At 48.2% G+C, this 23,401-nt stretch overlaps 1 protein-coding gene across 2 annotated transcripts in view; it reads right to left on the bottom strand.

Annotated features, from left to right (window-relative positions):
- The window catches only part of GANAB (glucosidase II alpha subunit), a 300,835-nt gene that overhangs the window by 148,845 nt on the left and 128,589 nt on the right, over nucleotides 1-23,401 (bottom strand). For both annotated transcript variants that reach the window (XM_086938196.1, XM_086938195.1), the window contains 5 exons: nucleotides 13,002-13,128; nucleotides 12,678-12,757; nucleotides 12,162-12,305; nucleotides 11,503-11,599; nucleotides 11,109-11,210 (listed from right to left, as the gene is read on the bottom strand). In XM_086938196.1, coding sequence (XP_086794322.1) covers nucleotides 11,109-11,210; nucleotides 11,503-11,599; nucleotides 12,162-12,305; nucleotides 12,678-12,757; nucleotides 13,002-13,128 — 550 coding nt within the window. The remainder of the gene's footprint in view (nucleotides 1-11,108; nucleotides 11,211-11,502; nucleotides 11,600-12,161; nucleotides 12,306-12,677; nucleotides 12,758-13,001; nucleotides 13,129-23,401) is intronic.

Consider the following 23,401-nt stretch of genomic DNA (forward strand, 5'->3'; position numbering starts at 1 on the left):
ACTCATCACGCCACGCAGTTTGGACTTTGCCATATGCAAATCAGTCTTGACCCTGCTCCCCATAGGAACAGTTTAGTCCGAACTGCCAAGCCAGGTTCTCCAGGGACCGTAAAGAAGCACAATTTGACAAGTTTCGGGGTATCGCCCCTCATCAGCCAGGATAGCTTGAATCCAGCCTCAACTAACAGAAACCAAGAAAGCTTGCCTGATGCTGGGCCCGGTACAATTCCTCACCCCACTAAGTTTACGTCCCATCAGGCTATACTCACAAGCATCTATGCCACATTTACTCTTGTTCTCTGCATAGATTGTAGTTTTCCAAGCCATTTTAAGTTACCAGTGTGGCACAAAGAATATGAAGGTGACAAGGGCAATGTAAACTATGTACAGCAGTGCTTCCCAAACTTCAGAACCACAACCCAAATTTCATAATTACAAACTTGTGTGACCCACCTGGTTTAAATGGACACAAGGCAGGCGATTTTTTTAAGTAACTAGAGCATCATGTGGTAGCACACCGTCATTTACAGACAACACATTTCCCATTCTAGTTGTCACTAAATGTGCACAGACAGTTAGTTTGCACTGCTAAAACTATGGCGTACAAATAACGTGTGGAAATCGGGTTTCAGTGAATGTTTATCATTTGTCTATTACCAAATAAGATGTCTTGATTCTTTTTGTAAATATCAAAAAAGGACTAGCTTGGTTGTGTTTTACCAGTGGAGACTCAGTACGTATGACGGCAAACCATTTGGTTTGGTTGTTAAGCCCTCACCCACCGACCTAGTCGGTGGCATGCTTCATCATCGGGCCCACCACAGTAACGCCGAATGCGTCCCGGGTGTGCTTCGACTCCAGATTACTGAGGAGCTGGTATACTTCTCTGAGTGTGCTGTGAGGGGGTGTATAAGAAAGTGATTTAAAAGCTATGCTGTAGGTCCCAGTGCCCGAGGGTATACAGAACTTTAATAGCTGGGCCCACGCTAGCGTATAAAAAGGCAAGCGGACGCGATGGAGCGGGTTATGAACTCCCGCGTCCTATGTGGTCGACATGTTTCAGCCAGGCCTTTTCTTTGTAAAACTGGCTTTCCTCAGGACCAATGAGAGTGTGGGTGAAAAAAATTAATATTAAGTGAAGTGTTTAAAAATGTGTCGCACACGCTAAGGTGCTATACGTGTGTGGAGGGGGGTTCCCTCCGCTTTACTGTACACAAAACATAAAGGACGAAGACAGACGTACATGGTAGAGTCAGGTAAGTATTAATTACCAAAAACACAACGTCCTGCCGGCAAGTTAAAGGTGAGTGAACGACCTCTATCGGCGGGAGTATAACGTGGCCATAAAAATGTATGGCGGCAGTGAAAATAAAGGGCGTTTTCTAAGCGAAGTGAAAAGTGGTGGACTAAACAGCGGAAGATAGTCAATGGGTGAGAATGGGTAACAATGTTTCCTCACACATGCTATTTGCTGTTAAAGCCTCAAAGGTCACCAGGCAGGGAAGAGCGGACCCTAAAAAGTTTATAGGGAGGCAGGGGTTAGAACCTGTTGGGAGAGAAGGTAGCTTACCTACTCCGACGTGAAGGATGGATCTCAGTACTTACGAGATTACCGGCCTCCGTGCTCCATGAACCTGTAGTCCTGCTGCGGTGTCCCGAGTGAGTTGAGATCAAGAGCGCTCTGGTATTTATGCTCGTTCAGAAAGGGCGGTACCTGCAGAGGGGTGGAGCAAGGGGTGTAGCTGCGCATGTTGAGAGAACAGTGTCAAGTACTCATGGACTACGCATGCGCGGAAGTGTATGATTGTTTATAAAGAGTAGCACAGTACAGAGGGACAGGGCCACGAGTCCAGACGGAAAACGGGACTCAGTAATTCAGTGAATTCCATGGTATGGAATCGTTAAGTCCAAACAAGTGGGTGGAAAGGCGGTAAATCCACCGTTGTTCCTTGGTGTGGAGGGTTCTTTCATCGCAGTTATCAAATTTCTCGATGACTGTCCACGTGAAGTCGTTAGGGGTATGGTTGTGTGACAGAAAATGTTCTGTCAGTTTGCTGATATTTTTGCCGCACCTCATGGTGCTCCTATGTTCGGTCATTCTTGTCCTTACTTTTCTGGTCGTCATCCCGACGTATCTTAGGCCACAATGACATGTTATTAAGTATACCAGGTTGGCAGAATTGCAATTGGTGAACTGCCGTTGCGTCCATATTTTGCCATCTTCGAGATTGAGGGTTTTCGATGAAGTGGTCAAATGGCAGACACTGCAGTTGTTGCAGGGTTGGTGTCCAGTCAATTTGGGCAGCCCCCATGCATTGAGGATAGTGTTTTCTGGGGGACGTTGGATTTTTCTTGGTCTTGTCGAGACCAACTGGTCCCTGAGGTTTTTAGCCCTCTTGAAGGCAAAGCGAGGGAGGTCCCACTTTCTGGTACCAGAGTTGATTATTTTCCAGTTCTTCCTGATGATACTGGACACCTGATTAGAGGCTGTGTTGTAAGTTGTAACGCAGGTCATCACAGGAGGTTCCATTGGTTTCTGTATGGTTTCCAGGAGTGCATCCCTGTTCAAATTGCGTGCTCGTTTACAGGTTTTAGAGATAATTCTAGTGGGATACCCACGGTCTTCCAGTTTGTGGACCAAGGCTCCCGACTGTAATTTGTAGTCCTGGATGTTACTGCAATTGCGCCTGATTCTTAAAAACTGGCCAAACGGGAGGTTTTCTCTGAGAGGCCTAGGGTGGAAGCTGTCAAAGCGTAGTAAGGAGTTACGCGAGGTGGGTTTATAGTAGGTGGTGGTACTTAAACCATTGTTCTTTGCTGTGATATTGAGGTCCAGAAAAGCCAATTCAGTGTGACTGCTCGTGCATGTGAAGCGCAGGTAAGCATCCCGATCGTTAATCCACGTCAGGAACTGCTTCAGGGTGTCTTCGTTGCCCTCCCATATGATGAAGATGTCGTCAATGTAACGACGCCAGGTGATTATGTTGGCCGAGTACGGGTTGGTTGGGGACTCGATGTGGCTGCGTTCGAAGTGGTGAACGTACAGTCCGGCCACGCTGGGGGCAAAGACACTCCCCATCGAGGTTCCATTGGTCTGGAGGTAGAATTTTCCTTCATACTCGAAGTAATTATCCTTGAGGGCCAGTGCCGCACACTCAAGGATAAACTTGCGTGGAGTGCGATGTTGCCAAGTGGTTTCCATCAGAACATCATGTAGGACTTGCAAAGTAGCATCCTGGGGTAAGCTTGTGTACAAACTCTCGATATCCAGTCCGACCAGGAGCTGAGAGTCGGGATTGAATGGCATGTCTTTGATGACATTCAGAAGATGTTTAGTATCCTGGATGTAGGATGGTGTTTTTTGTACAAGGGGATTGAGAAAAAAGTCGCAGAAGCGTGAGAGTGGTTCGAGCAGAGATTGGATGCCCGAAACTATGGGTCTCCCTGGTGGCGGATGTACACCCTTATGTATCTTTGGTAAGGTGTAAAAATACGGTACCCTCGCGTTCTTGGTGCAAAGATAGTCGCCCTCCTGTTTGGAGATGTGTTCTGCATCAACAGCCTCTTTGACGGTTCGGTTGATTTTTAGTTGGAGTTCCTCAGTGGGGTCTTTATTCAGAAGTTTATAGTTTCGAGTGTCACTCAATAAGCGACAACATTCTTTGTCGTAGTCACACTTGTTCATGACCACAATCCCTCCTCCTTTATCTGCAGGTTTTATGATGCGGGTCGAGTCGTTTTGTAGATGTTTAATGATCTCGCGTTCTTGGAAGGAGAAGTTGTTGAATTTGTTTCCTGGTTGTAATTTGTCTATTTCTGCATAGACGGCATTTTCGAAGGTGATAATTTCCACAGGTATGTTTGTCGGTGGCGGAGTGAAGGTGGATTTCACTTTCAAACCGGTTTCATTGATGTTTTCTTGATTGTTATCCTGTTTTTCTTGTTTTTCAAAAAATGCTTTCAGTTTTAATTTGCGGAAAAATTCAGCGAGCTCAACATGCAGTTTGAATGTGTCAAGACGAGTGGTAGGAACAAAGGAGAGGCCTTTATTGAGGACAGTAGTTTCCTCATTAGTTAGGGGTAAGTCTGAAATATTGAACACCAGAGGGTTGTCCAATCGGGGTTCGGTTACTTGCTGGGCCCCGCTTGTTCCCGGGTTTTGTTCCGGGTATTCGAGCTGACCGGGTCTTCTTCCGTTTCCCAATGTACCCGTTGTCCGGGATTTCTTCTCTTGCCGCGTGATCTGCGGCCCTGGCCTAAAAAAGGATACCGTTGGTTTTGGTTGTTTTGAAAATATGGCATCTGTCCTGGGGCATACATTGGAGGGTATCCAAAATATGGAGGCATGGGACCAAAAGGAGGAGGGCCGAAATTATGTTGTTGTGGGGGTCCTTGCCAAGGTTGTGGCCAGTTTTGGCCTCTACGTCCCCTTCCTCTTGTGTTGTTCGAGCCCGTGCTGGACCCACTTGAGATGGAGCTGTTGTCATCAGAGTTATCTTGACCTTTGGTCGGTGCAGTGTAATCGTCATCGGCATATGGGTATGTTTTCGAATAACTGAACCTTTTCAGGTCCTTTTCAAACTTTTTCATTTTGGTTTGTGTTAAGTATTCATTATACTCTGAAATCTCACGGTTCTGATCTTCAAGTTTTTTCTTATAACCAGTAAGGGTGGTCTTGAAATGTGTTTCTGATGCCTGAATTTCTATGACTATCGCGTCAGATAAGCGTTTAGCAGTCTTGATGATTAGTACCAGCCAATCTCTGGTGCAGTGCCACGCTATTTGGGCCCAGTCCTTCCTGAAGGTGACATCATCCAGGAAGATCCGGGGGGCGTTGGTGACTAGCAAGCCCCTTGGTGCTGTATTGGTTCGTAGGTATTGAGCGAGGACGATGCCATGTAGGATCGTGCGAATCCTGTTCCGTTTTTTCTCAGTGAGAGCGTCCCAATCTGAAGTCTGTGCTACGGTAGAAGCTGTAGAGAAATCTGCCTGGAGTGACGGGTCTGAGAGGATTTCACTGATGTCATCCTCCGTGTAGGTTAGGCCAAAGTTTTGCGCCATGATGTTACGGTGTTAGTATATCTCTCGCAGCTGTGCGCTGCCAAGTATCAGCAAATCAAAACGGAGAGAGAGGACTAGATAAGCCAGTCCGAATCCCCAATTTAATATGTAAATATCAAAAAAGGACTAGCTTGGTTGTGTTTTACCAGTGGAGACTCAGTACGTATGACGGCAAACCATTTGGTTTGGTTGTTAAGCCCTCACCCACCGACCTAGTCGGTGGCATGCTTCATCATCGGGCCCACCACAGTAACGCCGAATGCGTCCCGGGTGTGCTTCGACTCCAGATTACTGAGGAGCTGGTATACTTCTCTGAGTGTGCTGTGAGGGGGTGTATAAGAAAGTGATTTAAAAGCTATGCTGTAGGTCCCAGTGCCCGAGGGTATACAGAACTTTAATAGCTGGGCCCACGCTAGCGTATAAAAAGGCAAGCGGACGCGATGGAGCGGGTTATGAACTCCCGCGTCCTATGTGGTCGACATGTTTCAGCCAGGCCTTTTCTTTGTAAAACTGGCTTTCCTCAGGACCAATGAGAGTGTGGGTGTATACCCTCGGGCACTGGGACCTACAGCATAGCTTTTAAATCACTTTCTTATACACCCCCTCACAGCACACTCAGAGAAGTATACCAGCTCCTCAGTAATCTGGAGTCGAAGCACACCCGGGACGCATTCGGCGTTACTGTGGTGGGCCCGATGATGAAGCATGCCACCGACTAGGTCGGTGGGTGAGGGCTTAACAACCAAACCAAATGGTTTGCCGTCATACGTACTGAGTCTCCACTGGTAAAACACAACCAAGCTAGTCCTTTTTTGATATTTACATATTAAATTGGGGATTCGGACTGGCTTATCTAGTCCTCTCTCTCCGTTTTGATTTGCTGATACTTGGCAGCGCACAGCTGCGAGAGATATACTAACACCGTAACATCATGGCGCAAAACTTTGGCCTAACCTACACGGAGGATGACATCAGTGAAATCCTCTCAGACCCGTCACTCCAGGCAGATTTCTCTACAGCTTCTACCGTAGCACAGACTTCAGATTGGGACGCTCTCACTGAGAAAAAACGGAACAGGATTCGCACGATCCTACATGGCATCGTCCTCGCTCAATACCTACGAACCAATACAGCACCAAGGGGCTTGCTAGTCACCAACGCCCCCCGGATCTTCCTGGATGATGTCACCTTCAGGAAGGACTGGGCCCAAATAGCGTGGCACTGCACCAGAGATTGGCTGGTACTAATCATCAAGACTGCTAAACGCTTATCTGACGCGATAGTCATAGAAATTCAGGCATCAGAAACACATTTCAAGACCACCCTTACTGGTTATAAGAAAAAACTTGAAGATCAGAACCGTGAGATTTCAGAGTATAATGAATACTTAACACAAACCAAAATGAAAAAGTTTGAAAAGGACCTGAAAAGGTTCAGTTATTCGAAAACATACCCATATGCCGATGACGATTACACTGCACCGACCAAAGGTCAAGATAACTCTGATGACAACAGCTCCATCTCAAGTGGGTCCAGCACGGGCTCGAACAACACAAGAGGAAGGGGACGTAGAGGCCAAAACTGGCCACAACCTTGGCAAGGACCCCCACAACAACATAATTTCGGCCCTCCTCCTTTTGGTCCCATGCCTCCATATTTTGGATACCCTCCAATGTATGCCCCAGGACAGATGCCATATTTTCAAAACAACCAAAACCAACGGTATCCTTTTTTAGGCCAGGGCCGCAGATCACGCGGCAAGAGAAGAAATCCCGGACAACGGGTACATTGGGAAACGGAAGAAGACCCGGTCAGCTCGAATACCCGGAACAAAACCCGGGAACAAGCGGGGCCCAGCAAGTAACCGAACCCCGATTGGACAACCCTCTGGTGTTCAATATTTCAGACTTACCCCTAACTAATGAGGAAACTACTGTCCTCAATAAAGGCCTCTCCTTTGTTCCTACCACTCGTCTTGACACATTCAAACTGCATGTTGAGCTCGCTGAATTTTTCCGCAAATTAAAACTGAAAGCATTTTTTGAAAAACAAGAAAAACAGGATAACAATCAAGAAAACATCAATGAAACCGGTTTGAAAGTGAAATCCACCTTCACTCCGCCACCGACAAACATACCTGTGGAAATTATCACCTTCGAAAATGCCGTCTATGCAGAAATAGACAAATTACAACCAGGAAACAAATTCAACAACTTCTCCTTCCAAGAACGCGAGATCATTAAACATCTACAAAACGACTCGACCCGCATCATAAAACCTGCAGATAAAGGAGGAGGGATTGTGGTCATGAACAAGTGTGACTACGACAAAGAATGTTGTCGCTTATTGAGTGACACTCGAAACTATAAACTTCTGAATAAAGACCCCACTGAGGAACTCCAACTAAAAATCAACCGAACCGTCAAAGAGGCTGTTGATGCAGAACACATCTCCAAACAGGAGGGCGACTATCTTTGCACCAAGAACGCGAGGGTACCGTATTTTTACACCTTACCAAAGATACATAAGGGTGTACATCCGCCACCAGGGAGACCCATAGTTTCGGGCATCCAATCTCTGCTCGAACCACTCTCACGCTTCTGCGACTTTTTTCTCAATCCCCTTGTACAAAAAACACCATCCTACATCCAGGATACTAAACATCTTCTGAATGTCATCAAAGACATGCCATTCAATCCCGACTCTCAGCTCCTGGTCGGACTGGATATCGAGAGTTTGTACACAAGCTTACCCCAGGATGCTACTTTGCAAGTCCTACATGATGTTCTGATGGAAACCACTTGGCAACATCGCACTCCACGCAAGTTTATCCTTGAGTGTGCGGCACTGGCCCTCAAGGATAATTACTTCGAGTATGAAGGAAAATTCTACCTCCAGACCAATGGAACCTCGATGGGGAGTGTCTTTGCCCCCAGCGTGGCCGGACTGTACGTTCACCACTTCGAACGCAGCCACATCGAGTCCCCAACCAACCCGTACTCGGCCAACATAATCACCTGGCGTCGTTACATTGACAACATCTTCATCATATGGGAGGGCAACGAAGACACCCTGAAGCAGTTCCTGACGTGGATTAACGATCGGGATGCTTACCTGCGCTTCACATGCACGAGCAGTCACACTGAATTGGCTTTTCTGGACCTCAATATCACAGCAAAGAACAATGGTTTAAGTACCACCACCTACTATAAACCCACCTCGCGTAACTCCTTACTACGCTTTGACAGCTTCCACCCTAGGCCTCTCAGAGAAAACCTCCCGTTTGGCCAGTTTTTAAGAATCAGGCGCAATTGCAGTAACATCCAGGACTACAAATTACAGTCGGGAGCCTTGGTCCACAAACTGGAAGACCGTGGGTATCCCACTAGAATTATCTCTAAAACCTGTAAACGAGCACGCAATTTGAACAGGGATGCACTCCTGGAAACCATACAGAAACCAATGGAACCTCCTGTGATGACCTGCGTTACAACTTACAACACAGCCTCTAATCAGGTGTCCAGTATCATCAGGAAGAACTGGAAAATAATCAACTCTGGTACCAGAAAGTGGGACCTCCCTCGCTTTGCCTTCAAGAGGGCTAAAAACCTCAGGGACCAGTTGGTCTCGACAAGACCAAGAAAAATCCAACGTCCCCCAGAAAACACTATCCTCAATGCATGGGGGCTGCCCAAATTGACTGGACACCAACCCTGCAACAACTGCAGTGTCTGCCATTTGACCACTTCATCGAAAACCCTCAATCTCGAAGATGGCAAAATATGGACGCAACGGCAGTTCACCAATTGCAATTCTGCCAACCTGGTATACTTAATAACATGTCATTGTGGCCTAAGATACGTCGGGATGACGACCAGAAAAGTAAGGACAAGAATGACCGAACATAGGAGCACCATGAGGTGCGGCAAAAATATCAGCAAACTGACAGAACATTTTCTGTCACACAACCATACCCCTAACGACTTCACGTGGACAGTCATCGAGAAATTTGATAACTGCGATGAAAGAACCCTCCACACCAAGGAACAACGGTGGATTTACCGCCTTTCCACCCACTTGTTTGGACTTAACGATTCCATACCATGGAATTCACTGAATTACTGAGTCCTGTTTCCGTCTGGACTCGTGGCCCTGTCCCTCTGTACTGTGCTACTCTTTATAAACAATCATACACTTCCGCGCATGCGTAGTCCATGAGTACTTGACACTGTTCTCTCAACATGCGCAGCTACACCCCTTGCTCCACCCCTTGCTCCACCCCTCTGCAGGTACCGCCCTTTCTGAACGAGCATAAATACCAGAGCGCTCTTGATCTCAACTCACTCGGGACACCGCAGCAGGACTACAGGTTCATGGAGCACGGAGGCCGGTAATCTCGTAAGTACTGAGATCCATCCTTCACGTCGGAGTAGGTAAGCTACCTTCTCTCCCAACAGGTTCTAACCCCTGCCTCCCTATAAACTTTTTAGGGTCCGCTCTTCCCTGCCTGGTGACCTTTGAGGCTTTAACAGCAAATAGCATGTGTGAGGAAACATTGTTACCCATTCTCACCCATTGACTATCTTCCGCTGTTTAGTCCACCACTTTTCACTTCGCTTAGAAAACGCCCTTTATTTTCACTGCCGCCATACATTTTTATGGCCACGTTATACTCCCGCCGATAGAGGTCGTTCACTCACCTTTAACTTGCCGGCAGGACGTTGTGTTTTTGGTAATTAATACTTACCTGACTCTACCATGTACGTCTGTCTTCGTCCTTTATGTTTTGTGTACAGTAAAGCGGAGGGAACCCCCCTCCACACACGTATAGCACCTTAGCGTGTGCGACACATTTTTAAACACTTCACTTAATATTAATTTTTTTCACCCACACTCTCATTGGTCCTGAGGAAAGCCAGTTTTACAAAGAAAAGGCCTGGCTGAAACATGTCGACCACATAGGACGCGGGAGTTCATAACCCGCTCCATCGCGTCCGCTTGCCTTTTTATACGCTAGCGTGGGCCCAGCTATTAAAGTTCTGTATACCCTCGGGCACTGGGACCTACAGCATAGCTTTTAAATCACTTTCTTATACACCCCCTCACAGCACACTCAGAGAAGTATACCAGCTCCTCAGTAATCTGGAGTCGAAGCACACCCGGGACGCATTCGGCGTTACTGTGGTGGGCCCGATGATGAAGCATGCCACCGACTAGGTCGGTGGGTGAGGGCTTAACAACCAAACCAAATGGTTTGCCGTCATACGTACTGAGTCTCCACTGGTAAAACACAACCAAGCTAGTCCTTTTTTGATATTTACATATTAAATTGGGGATTCGGACGGGCTTATCTAGTCCTCTCTCTCCGTTTTGATTTGTTGATTCTTTTTGTCCCATTAACATTTTTGTTTCCAGCACACTTCAGAATTAAAAATAGCATTGACTTTATCTTTACTTTCCTAGCTGCAGAACATGTGCAGTTGTTTTACAGGTATTTACATTGTTTTGTGTGTTGCAAAACAAATGAAATTCTACAGCCTTTCCTGTCAATCCCTGTACCCCATTGAGATTATAACATTCATGTTACATTACGTTCTCCAACTGCAAAGTGAGAGGAACTTGTAATTACCAATCTCTATGTTGAAAAATATAAGCAACACTTGGTCACAAGATATTTGACCAGTCTTTGAAGTGCAGCAAATGTGACAACATCAATACGGAATTTAAAGACACCTTTATTTATTGCTTGGACTTTTATGACCCACCAAAATCGGGTTGCAACACACAGTTTGGTTAACACTGAAGTACAGCATTTTGGGTCAAAATATTCACAAATGTGCTTGTGTCCCCTTTCATTATGAATATCCCACCCACTATTCCTAGAATTGCATACTGAACTACTGTCTAACTCACCTGAAACATTTGCACCACTTTATTTACATTGTGGCCAACATCATACGGCTCCCTTGATATTCATTTACCCACCCTTTGGCATGTGGGCTTTGATCCATCTTTACATTCTTCCCACATCCCTCTTGCCAGCTCACCTCCACAGAATGAGATCCCTACTAGCCCCAGACTCAGGCACATAGGAATAGAAATCTTCAGATGGTCCCACTCAGCAGCATTGTCTCCTGTCCAAATTGCTCCTGTTTCAATAGAAAGAAAAAAACAAGCAAACTCTAAAGACTGCAAACATTGTACCCCCCCTTAATCCCTTTGCCCCTTTAATCACAAGAGGGTTCTCACAAGTGGAGTTGCTGATAGCACTGCAGGTACTACTAAATCTGCCTTCCTCCTCTAAGTTGAGCATGCAGTAGGCTCTGCCCTAAGCATATAGAATTGGTATACTTTAAACGCCACCGCTGTTTGTTAGCCTTGATCAGGAGCCGTCCCACTGCTTGTATCTACACCCCCACAGAATGATCTGAGAGCACTCACCGTAGCGCTGAGATCCAGCAAAGAAGGCTCTACTCAGGACAAAAGGCCGCTCATTACCGCCAGATCGCTGAATCTGACCCTCTGCAGTGGCTTGTTGCTGGGCGAGATAGGGGAATGTAAAAATCATATCAGTTAAAGGAGAATACCCACATATTAGAGCTTGCGCCTATACCTTCCTTGTTGATACTCCTAGCACCTAAGCCCTCCTGAATCATTTGTAGCCAGCTAAGCTCTTCTATCATCTGGGGGAAGGTGTAGTGGCAGAGATTAGTTGGCCTCCTCTCCAACACCTTTTGGGCCATGCTATTGTCAGATTCCATACCAGCATTCCTTCCATTCATACTAACGCCCACCAAAGAGGGCCTGTATGTTCCTAGTTGTTTTACCATCTAAAACAAATGCATCTACTTCATAGCTTTGTCCCCTCAAACCCACACCACAGTCCCATGTCAGCAACCCTCTCCACAGCTAGAACACATTCCCAAGTGTCAAATGTTCTACTAAGTGTGCATGTGGCCAAGTACATATTCTCACTTAAAGTGGAGCAATTCCACCAGATGTGTTACAGCCAAACATGCTAGCTAATATCCAGGTTCAGGAGCGGTGCCTAGCTGAAGGTCTCATGGTCCTTCCGTCATCACTTCTTCATTCCTACTTACCACATATAAGCCATACAGATTGTGAATATCTCTGTGCTCCCATCCATCTTTGTGCACTGCATCCTTGTGCATTGTTACCTCAGGTCCGTTAAAGACTGATGGCTCATTCATATCATTCCAGACAAACAGGTTACTCATTGATCCCTGGGAAGATAAGAGAATGGAAAGAGGAAAGTCAAATAAAGGCACAGAGTTGTTCTGCCCTTCACGAACAGCCCTTTAGCCCCAAAACCTTATTGCACTTTAACGAGGAACCCAGTGCAAGCTCATAGTGCAAGAAAACTATGTATTTTTCCTACGCAACAGGGTCTATAGCAGCCCCACCCAACCGCTTTGCTCCCTACACTCTAGCAGCCCTCACAAACAAAATGTAGAAGTTGTGCAATGCTCCTCTGAACGCCAACCTGCGGGTAGAAATGCTGGAGCCAACCATTCAAGACTAGTGATTCCATCAGTTTGCTGGACCCTTCCTTCCCAGACAGGGACTTCCCCCTCCAAAACCAACCTTGCTCTCACCTCATACTGATCGTAGGAAAACATGCTTGACCACCAGGCACGCATCTCCGGATTTGTAAAATCTGGGTACCCAGCCGAGCCTGGTCAAAAGGAAAAGACAGTTGTGAAAACATCACTCCTAAAAAATAAAATAAAAAGTCACCATGTCCCAGAAGCTCACATTGCTCACTTCACTCACACGCACACTTCTTCAAACAAGTCTGCAGTCAACCCAGGTTCCCGCTCTATTCTACAAGCCTATGTTCGTCAAGCAGCCTTGCCCAGATCGCATTCTATCTCTTGCCTCATCAATATATCCTCCACTTCCTTTTCTCAAACCAATACCTGGCCAGCACCATCCTTCGTAGTCACTGCCATCCTTTGTCTTCACATAGAAGTTTTTAGAGCGGATCTCATTGTGAATCCGGTAGCCACTGTCAATCTTGATGTGAGGGTCTACAATGGTCACCATCTGTCGAGAAGGATGAAAGGAAAAGAAACAAAAGCAATGAAGGTTTCAATTGAATTAAACTATGCAGTATAACATTAAGTTGCCTTGGTTACCATATTAAATGACATCTGCGCATAGGTGAAATTGGTCCAAAAGACAGGTTTGCATTCAAAAAATTCAAGAAAGACAAATAAAAAACAATTTAAAAAAGAAGATCATGCTAGTTCAGGCAGCAGGTTAAGAAACATCAAAATCCTGGCTGCAATTCGGAACTGAATTTCAGTATATCTATAAAGAACCCTCAATCAAGGGCAGGGGTATTCACAGATAGCTTACTAGGGGTTTATAATGAAGCATATACCCATGGCGAATTAAGCAGTGCTTATAGTAATGCTGCCTAAATCGGATTAGGGCATTAAAGAGGCTGCATCCTATTGCCCACTCATTATGCTAAGCAAGAAAACAATGGATTTAACCAAGATCAGGGACTGGGGGTGAATGTTTGACAATGTTCAGCATTCAGTCCATCATCTTTGTGCTTTACTATCCCTGGTGGGTAAAATAGCCGTGGTCATCCAGGGTATGCTGTATACTGTTCCAAGGCAGACATTTACGCAACTATATACAATTATAGTGGAGTTACTCTGGGCCACTGGGAGGAAGAGAGTGCTCAACTGCAGCACGAGGTACATTGACTGGAAAAGGGGGGGGGGGTGAAAGCCTTTTTGGCAAGCTTAGTCCCCACATTTTGCCTGGTATTTGTTGTGGTTTCAATTGTAGTGCACGGAGAACCTACCAACCAAGATCCCCAGTGCCAGTGTTTCTTCCCTAAAAATGTTACACATTGGGACCGGTCAGGCACCCTGTAAGTCACTAGTGCCTGGGTACCTAGGGCATTGGGACTGAAGAAGGTCCCCCAGGGAACCCTCACATAGACAATGCAGACTGCCGCTGCAGGATGCATGGCCTGGTGCAGACAAAACAAAGTCGACATGGCACACTGCCTGTGTGCCATGCCAACTAGCACTGTATGCGGTATAGGTAAGTCACCCCTTTAGGAGGCCTTACAGCCCTAAGGCAGGGTGCACTATATCGTAGGTGAGGGCATATCTGCATGAGCAGATATGTCCTTACAATATTTAAGTCCATTCTTAGATACTGTAGGTGCCAGGGAAGCCATAGAGAGTACATGGGCTAGAAACTTGACAACTCTAGTTCTTCAACATCATGATGGCATCACTGAAAAGGGGGAGTATTTGGTACCAAACTACTCTTCACAATAAATCCACACTGAGTGCATGTTACAATAAAGCCCACACTGGCATCAGAGGGCACCTCAAGAGGTGCTCCCTGAAAACTTACTGACACGGATGTGGGAACTGACTGGCAGCCTGCCACCATGCATGTTTCTGGACCCCTGGGTACAGAGTCCCTGCTCTGGGACCAGAATCAATGCACAGCCAGGGCAGAGTATCACGCCTCCTCCCCCAGGATGGTCCAAGTGCTCAAAGGGGAAGCTTGAAAGGCCTGCTGCCTTTGTAATGCGACCCCCAGCCTCTGCTGCTAACAGATGCCAGCCCCCGGTTTACACCCCCCCTTTGAATGGGAAAACTGGCAGGAATACGTAGAAAGGCTAGGTAGGTGGAGGAGGTTTTCAGTCCCCTCCATCTTAAAGATGAGGGGAATCCTCCAATCAGGGCTAGGTCTATGCCCCATCCCACAGAAGGGTGGCATAAGAGTGGATGTAGTCACCCTAAGGAAGATGCCATTGGCCCTGCTACTCCCTGAAAATACCCCTAAATAAAGTATTTAGGTGACTCCCTCAGACCTAGAAACTAGGTACTTAACGACCTAAGAAGTAGGACGAAGAAGAAGTCGTGTAGCGAAGTCTGAAGAAGACTACTGACTTGGCCCCAGCCCTTCCAGCTTGTCTCTAGCTTCCAAGAACTTGCAAGAAAACAATGCCTGTCCTGCAGCCAGGAACTTCCAGAAACCAGAGGAGGACTGCCTGAACTTTGAAAAAAAACAGAACTCCCAAGGACAGTGGTTCTGTGTCCAAGAATGTAAGACAAAGGACTCTGGCGCCCTGCGGATCTGCGAGTCCAGCCCACTCTGCACCAGACGCCTCCAGCTTGTGTCCAGGTGGACCACCGACCCAGAACAAGATCCTTAGCGACCCTGACCTAGAGTCCAGCGTTTGCTGACCCCTCCTGGACTCCGCAACCATGCCTGCAGACTGAACCCAGAGGCTTCCTCCTGACCGCCTCCAGCTCCAGTAAGAAGACTTATGCCTAAATGCACCCCTGCACCCAAAGCCCCTGGGCCTTAGTGAGCCAAACAGGCGGTGCCCCTACGAACCCCTACATCTTTACTTATCTCTGCTTGTGTTAATTTCCCTCTTACAACCACCGCTTCAACGACTGCAGCCTGTTTGTTGAAAGCAAAATCTCCATTGTAGAGCATTGGGTGCCCAACGTCAATTTGCACCCTGCACCTGGCCGCCACTGTGCTGCTGGTGGTGTATGTTTGGTGCTGCTTTGGCCCCCCCGTGTATGCCATAAACCCCAAAGCTTGGCACCTGCAACCTATTTACCTACCTGAAAGCAGTGCGACTTCAAGTAGCCCTAGTCTTCAATGAAATGCATTGGAACAAACTCAGATTTTGAACTCTGCAACCAGCCTCCCCGGTGCTGCAGTTTAGGTACTCCACTGACCCTTGCCGGCCTTTGGTCCTGAAGACTGGAACTGCAAGTTGCATACTTACCTGTTTAACTGCATTATTGTTTTCCTCCATGGGATAACATTGAACTCTTCTGAAATTGCACTGTGTCAACTTTTGAAAGTGAAAAGTATTTTTTATTAAAAAAGTACTTACCTTATTGCGAAGATCTTGGTCTTAAAATAAAGTACAAACAAAGCTTTTTTCTAAAATAGGCGTGGATCTCTTTTTTGAGTCGTGTGTCCATTATTGGTTAATGTTGTGCAATAAATGTCTTCTACTCCTCTGTGTTAGGCCTAAGGCTGCTCGCCCACACTACCACTAATAGAGCCCTTTGGTACACTTTTTGGGAACCCCTGGACTCTGCACGGTAGAAACACCGGTCAGATTCCTACAGTAGTGCTAAAACAGACACACACACAAAGTGAGAATACACTCAACAAAGAGATCAGACACCAATGTATATAAATAACACATACTTGTATAAATTTAGATACCAAGATCATCGGAATCGTAAGTTCTTTTCAAATTATAAAATCATAAAGTTTTCAAAAACGTACAGTGCAATTTCTGAATCGGTAATGTTATCCTATGGAGGAACAAGACTGAAGAGTCTCGGCGTTCGAGACCCTGCTCCGCAGAGTGGGTGCCTGGGTTGACTCTGCATTTACTTCGTTTTTTGGGGACGGGAGCAAAACCCACCCAGTTAAAGAAAATTTCTAACGCCATGTGTGCCATATTTGGGTGGCCTGACCCTGCTGTCGTGCTTTCACGCTCGCACACTCAGCAGAAGGAGTTTCTCAGGATTCTGCACCTGCTCCAAGGGCTTCCCAGGGATCCCTCCTCAGTCCTTTGCCGGTCATACCCACTCGACCTTCCCAGATGCCATATCTGATGCCGAGACCCTCGATGTCCCCCAGCACCCATCGTTGGAGCCACCACCATCTTAATTCCAGACGACAGAGCCTTCTGGGGTCACCTGACGCTGGGGCCGGCGCCGACTGAGTCCTTGGACTCTATGCCGTATCCTCAGCCTTATTCATAAGGGCTAGGATTGTATGAGGATTGTGAGGGGCAGCAGGACCCCTTAGAAGTCCGGCTTTATAAAGAGGAAATTGACTGGTACGAGGAACTGGGTGATGCCAGTGGCATGGATACCTTTCATAAGCCGGGCATGCTTCTCTTAACCTGGCTACGGAGCAGGGGGCTTCCTTTGCTAGGATGGTGCGTAGGGCTGCTGAAAGCTTAGACCTGCAGCTTCCTACCGTGGTGGTCAAGACCAATGTCTTGACAGGTTCTGCAACACAGTGTCTCCACTACAGAACCTGTGTTGCCATTAAATTAGGCAGTAACAGACGTTCTTTGGGCACCTGGTCCAAGCCCAGCACAGGGGCTCTTGTGAATAGAACCATCGCCGCTGCCTCCAAGCACTGGGCGACCCAGCTTTCTTCTCCGCTCATCCAACCCAGAGAGCTTGATGGTTCAAGCCTCTACTTCCCATGGTGCGTTCCCTTCTGCAACCCCGTATAGGGAATCCAAAAGGCTGAAGGCTTTGGCAAGAAAATCTTCTCTTCCACCAGCTTCACATTGCGGTTGGTAAACACTGCATGCCTCTTGGACTGTTACTCCCATTTACTGTTGGAGACTAGCGCAAGTGCTGCCTCAAGTCCTGAAGGAGGCCTGGGCTGTCCTCTTTCAAGCTGTTGTTGAGGGATGCAGCAAAGTTTGCCAGACGCTGTGCCCTTGATAAGACTGACTCACTGGGCAGAGCGATTTCCTTAATGCCTGGCTAAGAACGTCTGGCTTCCCTGAAATGACCAAGCCAACAGTATGGACATGCTTTTTGATGGCCCTCATCTGCGGGCTACGGCCAAGTCCATGGGCCTCTCAGTATCCTCCTGTCCCGCTTATGCCTTTTGCCGTTACGGAAGGGGCTTCCAGTTTCACCAGCCCTACCCTAGTCAGAGGACTACACAGATACAGCACCCTCTGCATGGCCGTCGGTTCCCCCGACACCATGGGTTGGGCAGCCAGTGTGGATTTTGGGGGACCACCCAAAAGGTGCAGGGTCAGCCTATAGTCCACGGGTCTGGAATACAAACAGAGACCAACTCTGGAGCACAGAGAGAAAGGATTTTTATTATAATCTCATGAGATGGAGAGAGCATCAACAATAGACACCCATAGCGGTCTGAGGAGGCATTCTGCAGTGTTCTTACTTTACATCTTATATACCCTCTATCCTGCCCCAGGCATGTAGGGGAGTTCTACCAATAATACTTTATTACATTCATAAACAATGGTCAATCTGATGGATCAGCAGGTGAGTAGCCTTTGGGGGTTTTCGCAGGACATTGGCAAAACATTATAATTATATAGTACACAGAGGTCAATCTGATAGGTTTGTAGGTAGTAGCTGTGGGCCTCTGCAGGGCGTAGCATGATTATCTGTCAAACAAGGAGTAGTTTCTGTCATGTAACTCCAGTTCTGTAGTAGGGGTATCTCTGTTATAGTCATAATCTAGTGAACAGTCCCGCCCATGTGCGTGGACCCCGGAGAAATCAAAAATAATCTCTTAAAGTGTTGAAAAATGCAGAACTGCACAGACACTTAAGAGAGAATTAAAGACAGATAATGCAGCCTTTATAACCAGGCTACACTGTCCAGTACTTCATTTAGAAATTCCACCAAAAATCCACAAACAGCAAAGTCTGTCCAGATTTCCCTTGCTTCAGCAGCAAAAACCCTCTGGAATGATAGAGAGAAAGACCTGGACAGACAAGCCCCATATGCTTCCATTATGTGGCTCAAAACAGGATACAGTGCCTTTAAGAGAACGTTCCAGAACTTCACAGTATCCCAGAATGCACTGCAGGTCCCTTTTACTTTCAATTCTTTTTGAAGGCGTAACATGCCAGACCTGTAGCATTCCTTACATGAATATCTCACTCCACTGGGGAGGAGGGCGGGCGCTTATGACTATAACAGAGATACCCATACTACAGAACTGGGGTTACAGGACAGAAACTACTCCTTCTGTAGTAGGGGATCTCTGTGTATAGTCATTATCTAGTGAATAGAATGGCAAGCCCATCCCCACACCAAAGCGGCAGTGGAGAAACGAGAAATAACACCACTATTGTGCGAACAGATTTCGCAGCGAATCCTGCCCAACCTGAGCGTCTGCCCTGGCATCAGTGTCCAGGCAGTAATGCTTAGCAAAGGTATGGACCGACTTCCAAGTGGCTGCCCTGTAGATTTCTGCAATCGGAAAATTACGGAGCAAAGCCGTCGTGGCAGCTTTGCCCCTGGTGGAATGAGCCTTAGGTTTACCCCCTAAGGACTTATTAGCTTTCTGGTAACACAATTGTATGCAGGACACAATCCACCTAGAGATGGACTGCTTAGAGGTCGCAAGACCCGTCCTGACTGATCCATAATTGATAAACAATTGGTCTGACCTACGAATATCCTTGTTCTTATCCAGATAAAATTTCAACACCCTCCTAACATCCAGGGAATGCAGCGACCTTTCCGCTGGAGATGAAGGATAATGAAAAAATGTAGGCAAAGTTATGGTTTAGTTGACATGAAAATCAGAAATAACCTTGGGAAGAAATTTAGGGTGAGTACGCATAACAACCTTAGCAGCATGAAATACAGTATAAGGTTCTTGACAACACAACGCCTAAATTTCAGTCACCCTGCGGGCCGATGTGATGGCCACGAGGAACGCCGCCTTCCAGGACAGGTGCTGTAACAAAGCCTTATGAATAGGTTCAAAAGGCTCCTTCATCAATCTGGACAGCACCACATTCAATTCCCATGAAGGCGAAGGAAGCCGGACAGGAGGGAACACTTTCTTCAAGCCTTCCAAAAAATCTTTCATTACAGGGATCTGAAAGAAGGAAGTTTGTGAAGGGCATTTCCTGTAGGCAGTCAGGGCAGCAAGATGAACCTTAATGGAATGAACATTAAGGCCAGATTGCGCCAGATGCAGAAGATATGGAAGGATGACATCTTCCTTACACGTCGTCGGGTCATAATTCTTGGACTTGACCCATATGCAAAACCTCTCCCACTTGTAAACATAGGAAGTCCGAGTGGAAGGTCGCTTAGCCTCCTTCAGTATGTCCATGCAATCTTCAGGTAGATTTAAATGGCCATATTGCACTCTCTCAGGAGCCATGCCACCAAACTCAAAGACGAGAGATTGGGGTGCAACATCTGCCCCCCGAACTTCGTGTCAAGGTCCGGCCTGCACGGCGGAAGCATGTGAGGAAGGAGAGACCGGTGAAGCAGGTCCGTGAACCACCACTGCCTGGGCCATTCCGGGGCAATCAGGTTCATCCGCGCCCTGGACTGGGACAGCTTGATGAGCAACGCCGGAATCAGGGGAATGGGTGGAAAAGCGTACAGAAAGCGGTTCGACCAGTTGATCGATAGCGCATTCCCCGGCGTCCCCTGCTGGTAGTACCTGGAGGCGAAGTCTCGGCGGTGGCGAACAGATCTATGTCTGGAGTCGCCCACCTTGAGAAGACTTCTCCTAGTACTTCGTTGTTTATGACCCATTCGTGGTTTTCCTGAATCAGTCTGCTCAGTGCGTACGCCTGAACATTCTGCACACCTGGTAGATGGGTTGCCGTTATAGTCAGTCCTCTGGCCAGAAGCCATCGCCAGATCTCCTGCGCCTCCTGCGACAGAGTGCGTGATCTCGAGCCCCCCTGCTTGTTGAGGTAATACATCATGGTCGTATTGTCAGTCTGTGCAAGCAGAGAGTCTGTCTGGAAGGACGGATGAAAGGCCTTCAGTGCCAAGTGAACAGCTCTGAGTTTCAGGAAATTGATGTGATACGTGGACTCCATCTGGGACCACGTTCCTTGAATCTGTAAGTCTCCGGAGTGCGCCCCCCAGCCGTGGAGAGAAGCATCCGTCACGATAGTCTGAGTGGGAATCTCCTTGTGGAAGGGAACCCCTCTGAGGAGATTCTCCGCTGAACACCGCCACTTCAGAGACTGAAGAGCATGCAGAGACAGTCGGATCTTGTCGTCCCAAGACCCTTTCCTCTGATACCACTGATCCTCCAAGCACTCCTGCAACGGTCTCATGTGCAGTCGTGCGTGTGGCGTTAGGAAGATGCAAGGAGCCATCGATCCCAGTAGAGAAGACACCGTCCTCACTGTTGTAGATAAAGTGGTCATAAGAGCCTGAGCCTTCCGAAGGAGCAATAATCGCCGCTCCTCCGAAGGAAACACGCTTGCTGACAGCGTATTGATGGTGGCTCCCAAGTACTGAATGCACTGGACCGGAGTCGGGACAGACTTGGACATGTTGATTTGCAACCCCAGCTTGTTCAAGAGAACGCACGTCTTCTGGAAGTGTGCTTGAGCTTCCGAGAAGGAGGCCTTGATCAACCAATCGTCCAGGTATAGGTAGACAAACACCTTGTTCTTCCTTAGGTGTGTTGCTACCACTGCCATGCACTTCGAGAATGTTCTGGGCACAGACTTCAGTCCGAATGGCAGTACTGTGTATTGATGATTGGCGCAGACTTAGAATCGCAGGAATTTCCTGTGTTTGTGTGCAATGGGAACATGGAAGTACGCATCTTGAAGGTCTATAGCACATAGCCAGTCTCCCTGTTGCAACTGAGGATAAATCTGATGCAACGACAGCATGTGAAACTTCTCTCTGCGAATCCACTTGATAGTCTGTTGCAAATCCAGAATGGGCCTGAACTAGTTCTTGTCCTTCTTGCGAAGCAGGAAGAACCGGCAGACCTCTTCCTCTTTGAGACAGAGGTACGTCTTCTATCGCCCTTTTCCTTAACAGGATATCGGCCTCCGCCTGGAGCTCGCGCAGCTGAAACAGCGAGCTGACCGGAGGAATTGATGGAGGCGAGCTGGTGAACCGAAGACTGTATCCATTGCAAACAATATTCAGCACCCACTTGTCCTGAGTAATCTTTCTCCACTCTGCCAGAAAAAATTGAACGCTTCCCCCCCACCGGAGCGGGTAACGGATGTAGGGGAAGTAACAGCTCAGGGTCGAGACCCAGCCGGGCCTTTGTTCGCTGTAGAGGACTGCTGGCCCCCTCTACCCTTCTGGAAGGGTCTCCGGAACTGCTGCTGTTGCTGCTGCTGCTGTCCCGAAGTCTGTCCTCGCCCTCTGCACCGTACCGTCTCTGGAACGGGCGGTAGGCCTTCTTTTCTTTTGGCTTCTCCAAGCCCACAGCCGTCAGGGTCTCCGCCTCCGCTTTCATGCGGGCCATCTCATCGTCGGCATGTTTTCCGAACAGGGTTTCCCCCGAAAAGGGCAGATTGGCCACCCGCTGCTGGGCCTCCGGCTTGAGTGATGTGAGCCTGAGCCAAGCATGGCGCCGCTGGTTGATCCCATGACAGTACCCATGGGCCGCCAAAAGAGACATCCGCAGCCGCGCTGATGACCTGGTTCGAAACCAGCATCCCCTCCTTGAGGATCTCCTGGAAGTCCTCCCTCTTATCTCGTGGCCGGAGTTCCGTGAACTGTTGAAGGGATTCCCACAGGGCACGGTCATACCGCCCTAGCAAAGCCGCATCGCTGGAGGCATTTATGGCCGTGGATGCCGTCCCACAAGCCTTCCTGCCAGCTGAGTTGATCCATCGGCTCTCCTTATCAGGCGGCACGGTTGAAGACTGGGAGGTAGAATGTAGCTTCCTGGCCGCCGTCACTATAACAGTATCCGGAACCTGGTCTATCCGTAGAAAAGCCGGGTCCGAGTCCGGGGAACTGTACTTCTTCAGAAGCCGGGAGGGAGCGGCCTTCGCCCCTGCTGGCGTGAGGAACAGCTCCTCCGCGGGCTCTACTAACCCCGTACTAGCGGTAGCAAAGGGCGAGACAAATGCTTCTTGTGAAGCGTCTCAAATATCACGGACGCCGTGGGTGTTGGAGCAGTCACCGTGATTCCCAATTTTGCCGCCCCCCTCAGGAGAACATCCTGGAACGTGCTGATGTCGTCCACCGGAGACACCCTTGTCCCCGGGGATTCCGACAAGGTCGGTGAATAGGTCCTGGTGGAGTCCGAGCGGGACCGCGATCCGCGCCTGCTATGGCGCCGTCTTGACCTGGTGGAGGATCTATGCAGACTCCTCGATCTCCCCCTCCGTCCGTAGCGTGATCGTGACCTCCTTGGCTTTGGTCGATCCGCCGGTTCCACCGGGGCGGGCGACTTTGGTTTGGCTGGGGCCCTCGGCTGAGGGGTCCCCTTGGGAGGAGTCGGATATCAGGGCAGTGAGACTGACCTCGGAGGGATCGGAGGCGGCTTGTCTGCTGGCAGCTGAGGTTGAGGTAGAGATTGAGGACGCGTTGGAAGTGGTGGTAGCGGAGGAGTAGGGGCTCGCGGAGGGAGCCCCCTCTGTAATGGAGGCGGGGCATAACCGGCCTCTGCGGCGGGGTATACACCATGGAGTACACCGAACCCGGTGATCCGCCTTCCTTTCCAGCCTGGGACGTTGGCGAACCTCCCATAGGTATCTGGCGCCTGCTAGAGTGACTCCTGCCGCCAGACCTCCTTCCACGTCTCTTCGGCGTCGAAG

This window comes from Lissotriton vulgaris, chromosome 9, assembly GCF_964263255.1.
Source record: "Lissotriton vulgaris chromosome 9, aLisVul1.2, whole genome shotgun sequence".
In the NCBI taxonomy this organism is placed as follows: Eukaryota; Metazoa; Chordata; class Amphibia; order Caudata; family Salamandridae; genus Lissotriton; species Lissotriton vulgaris.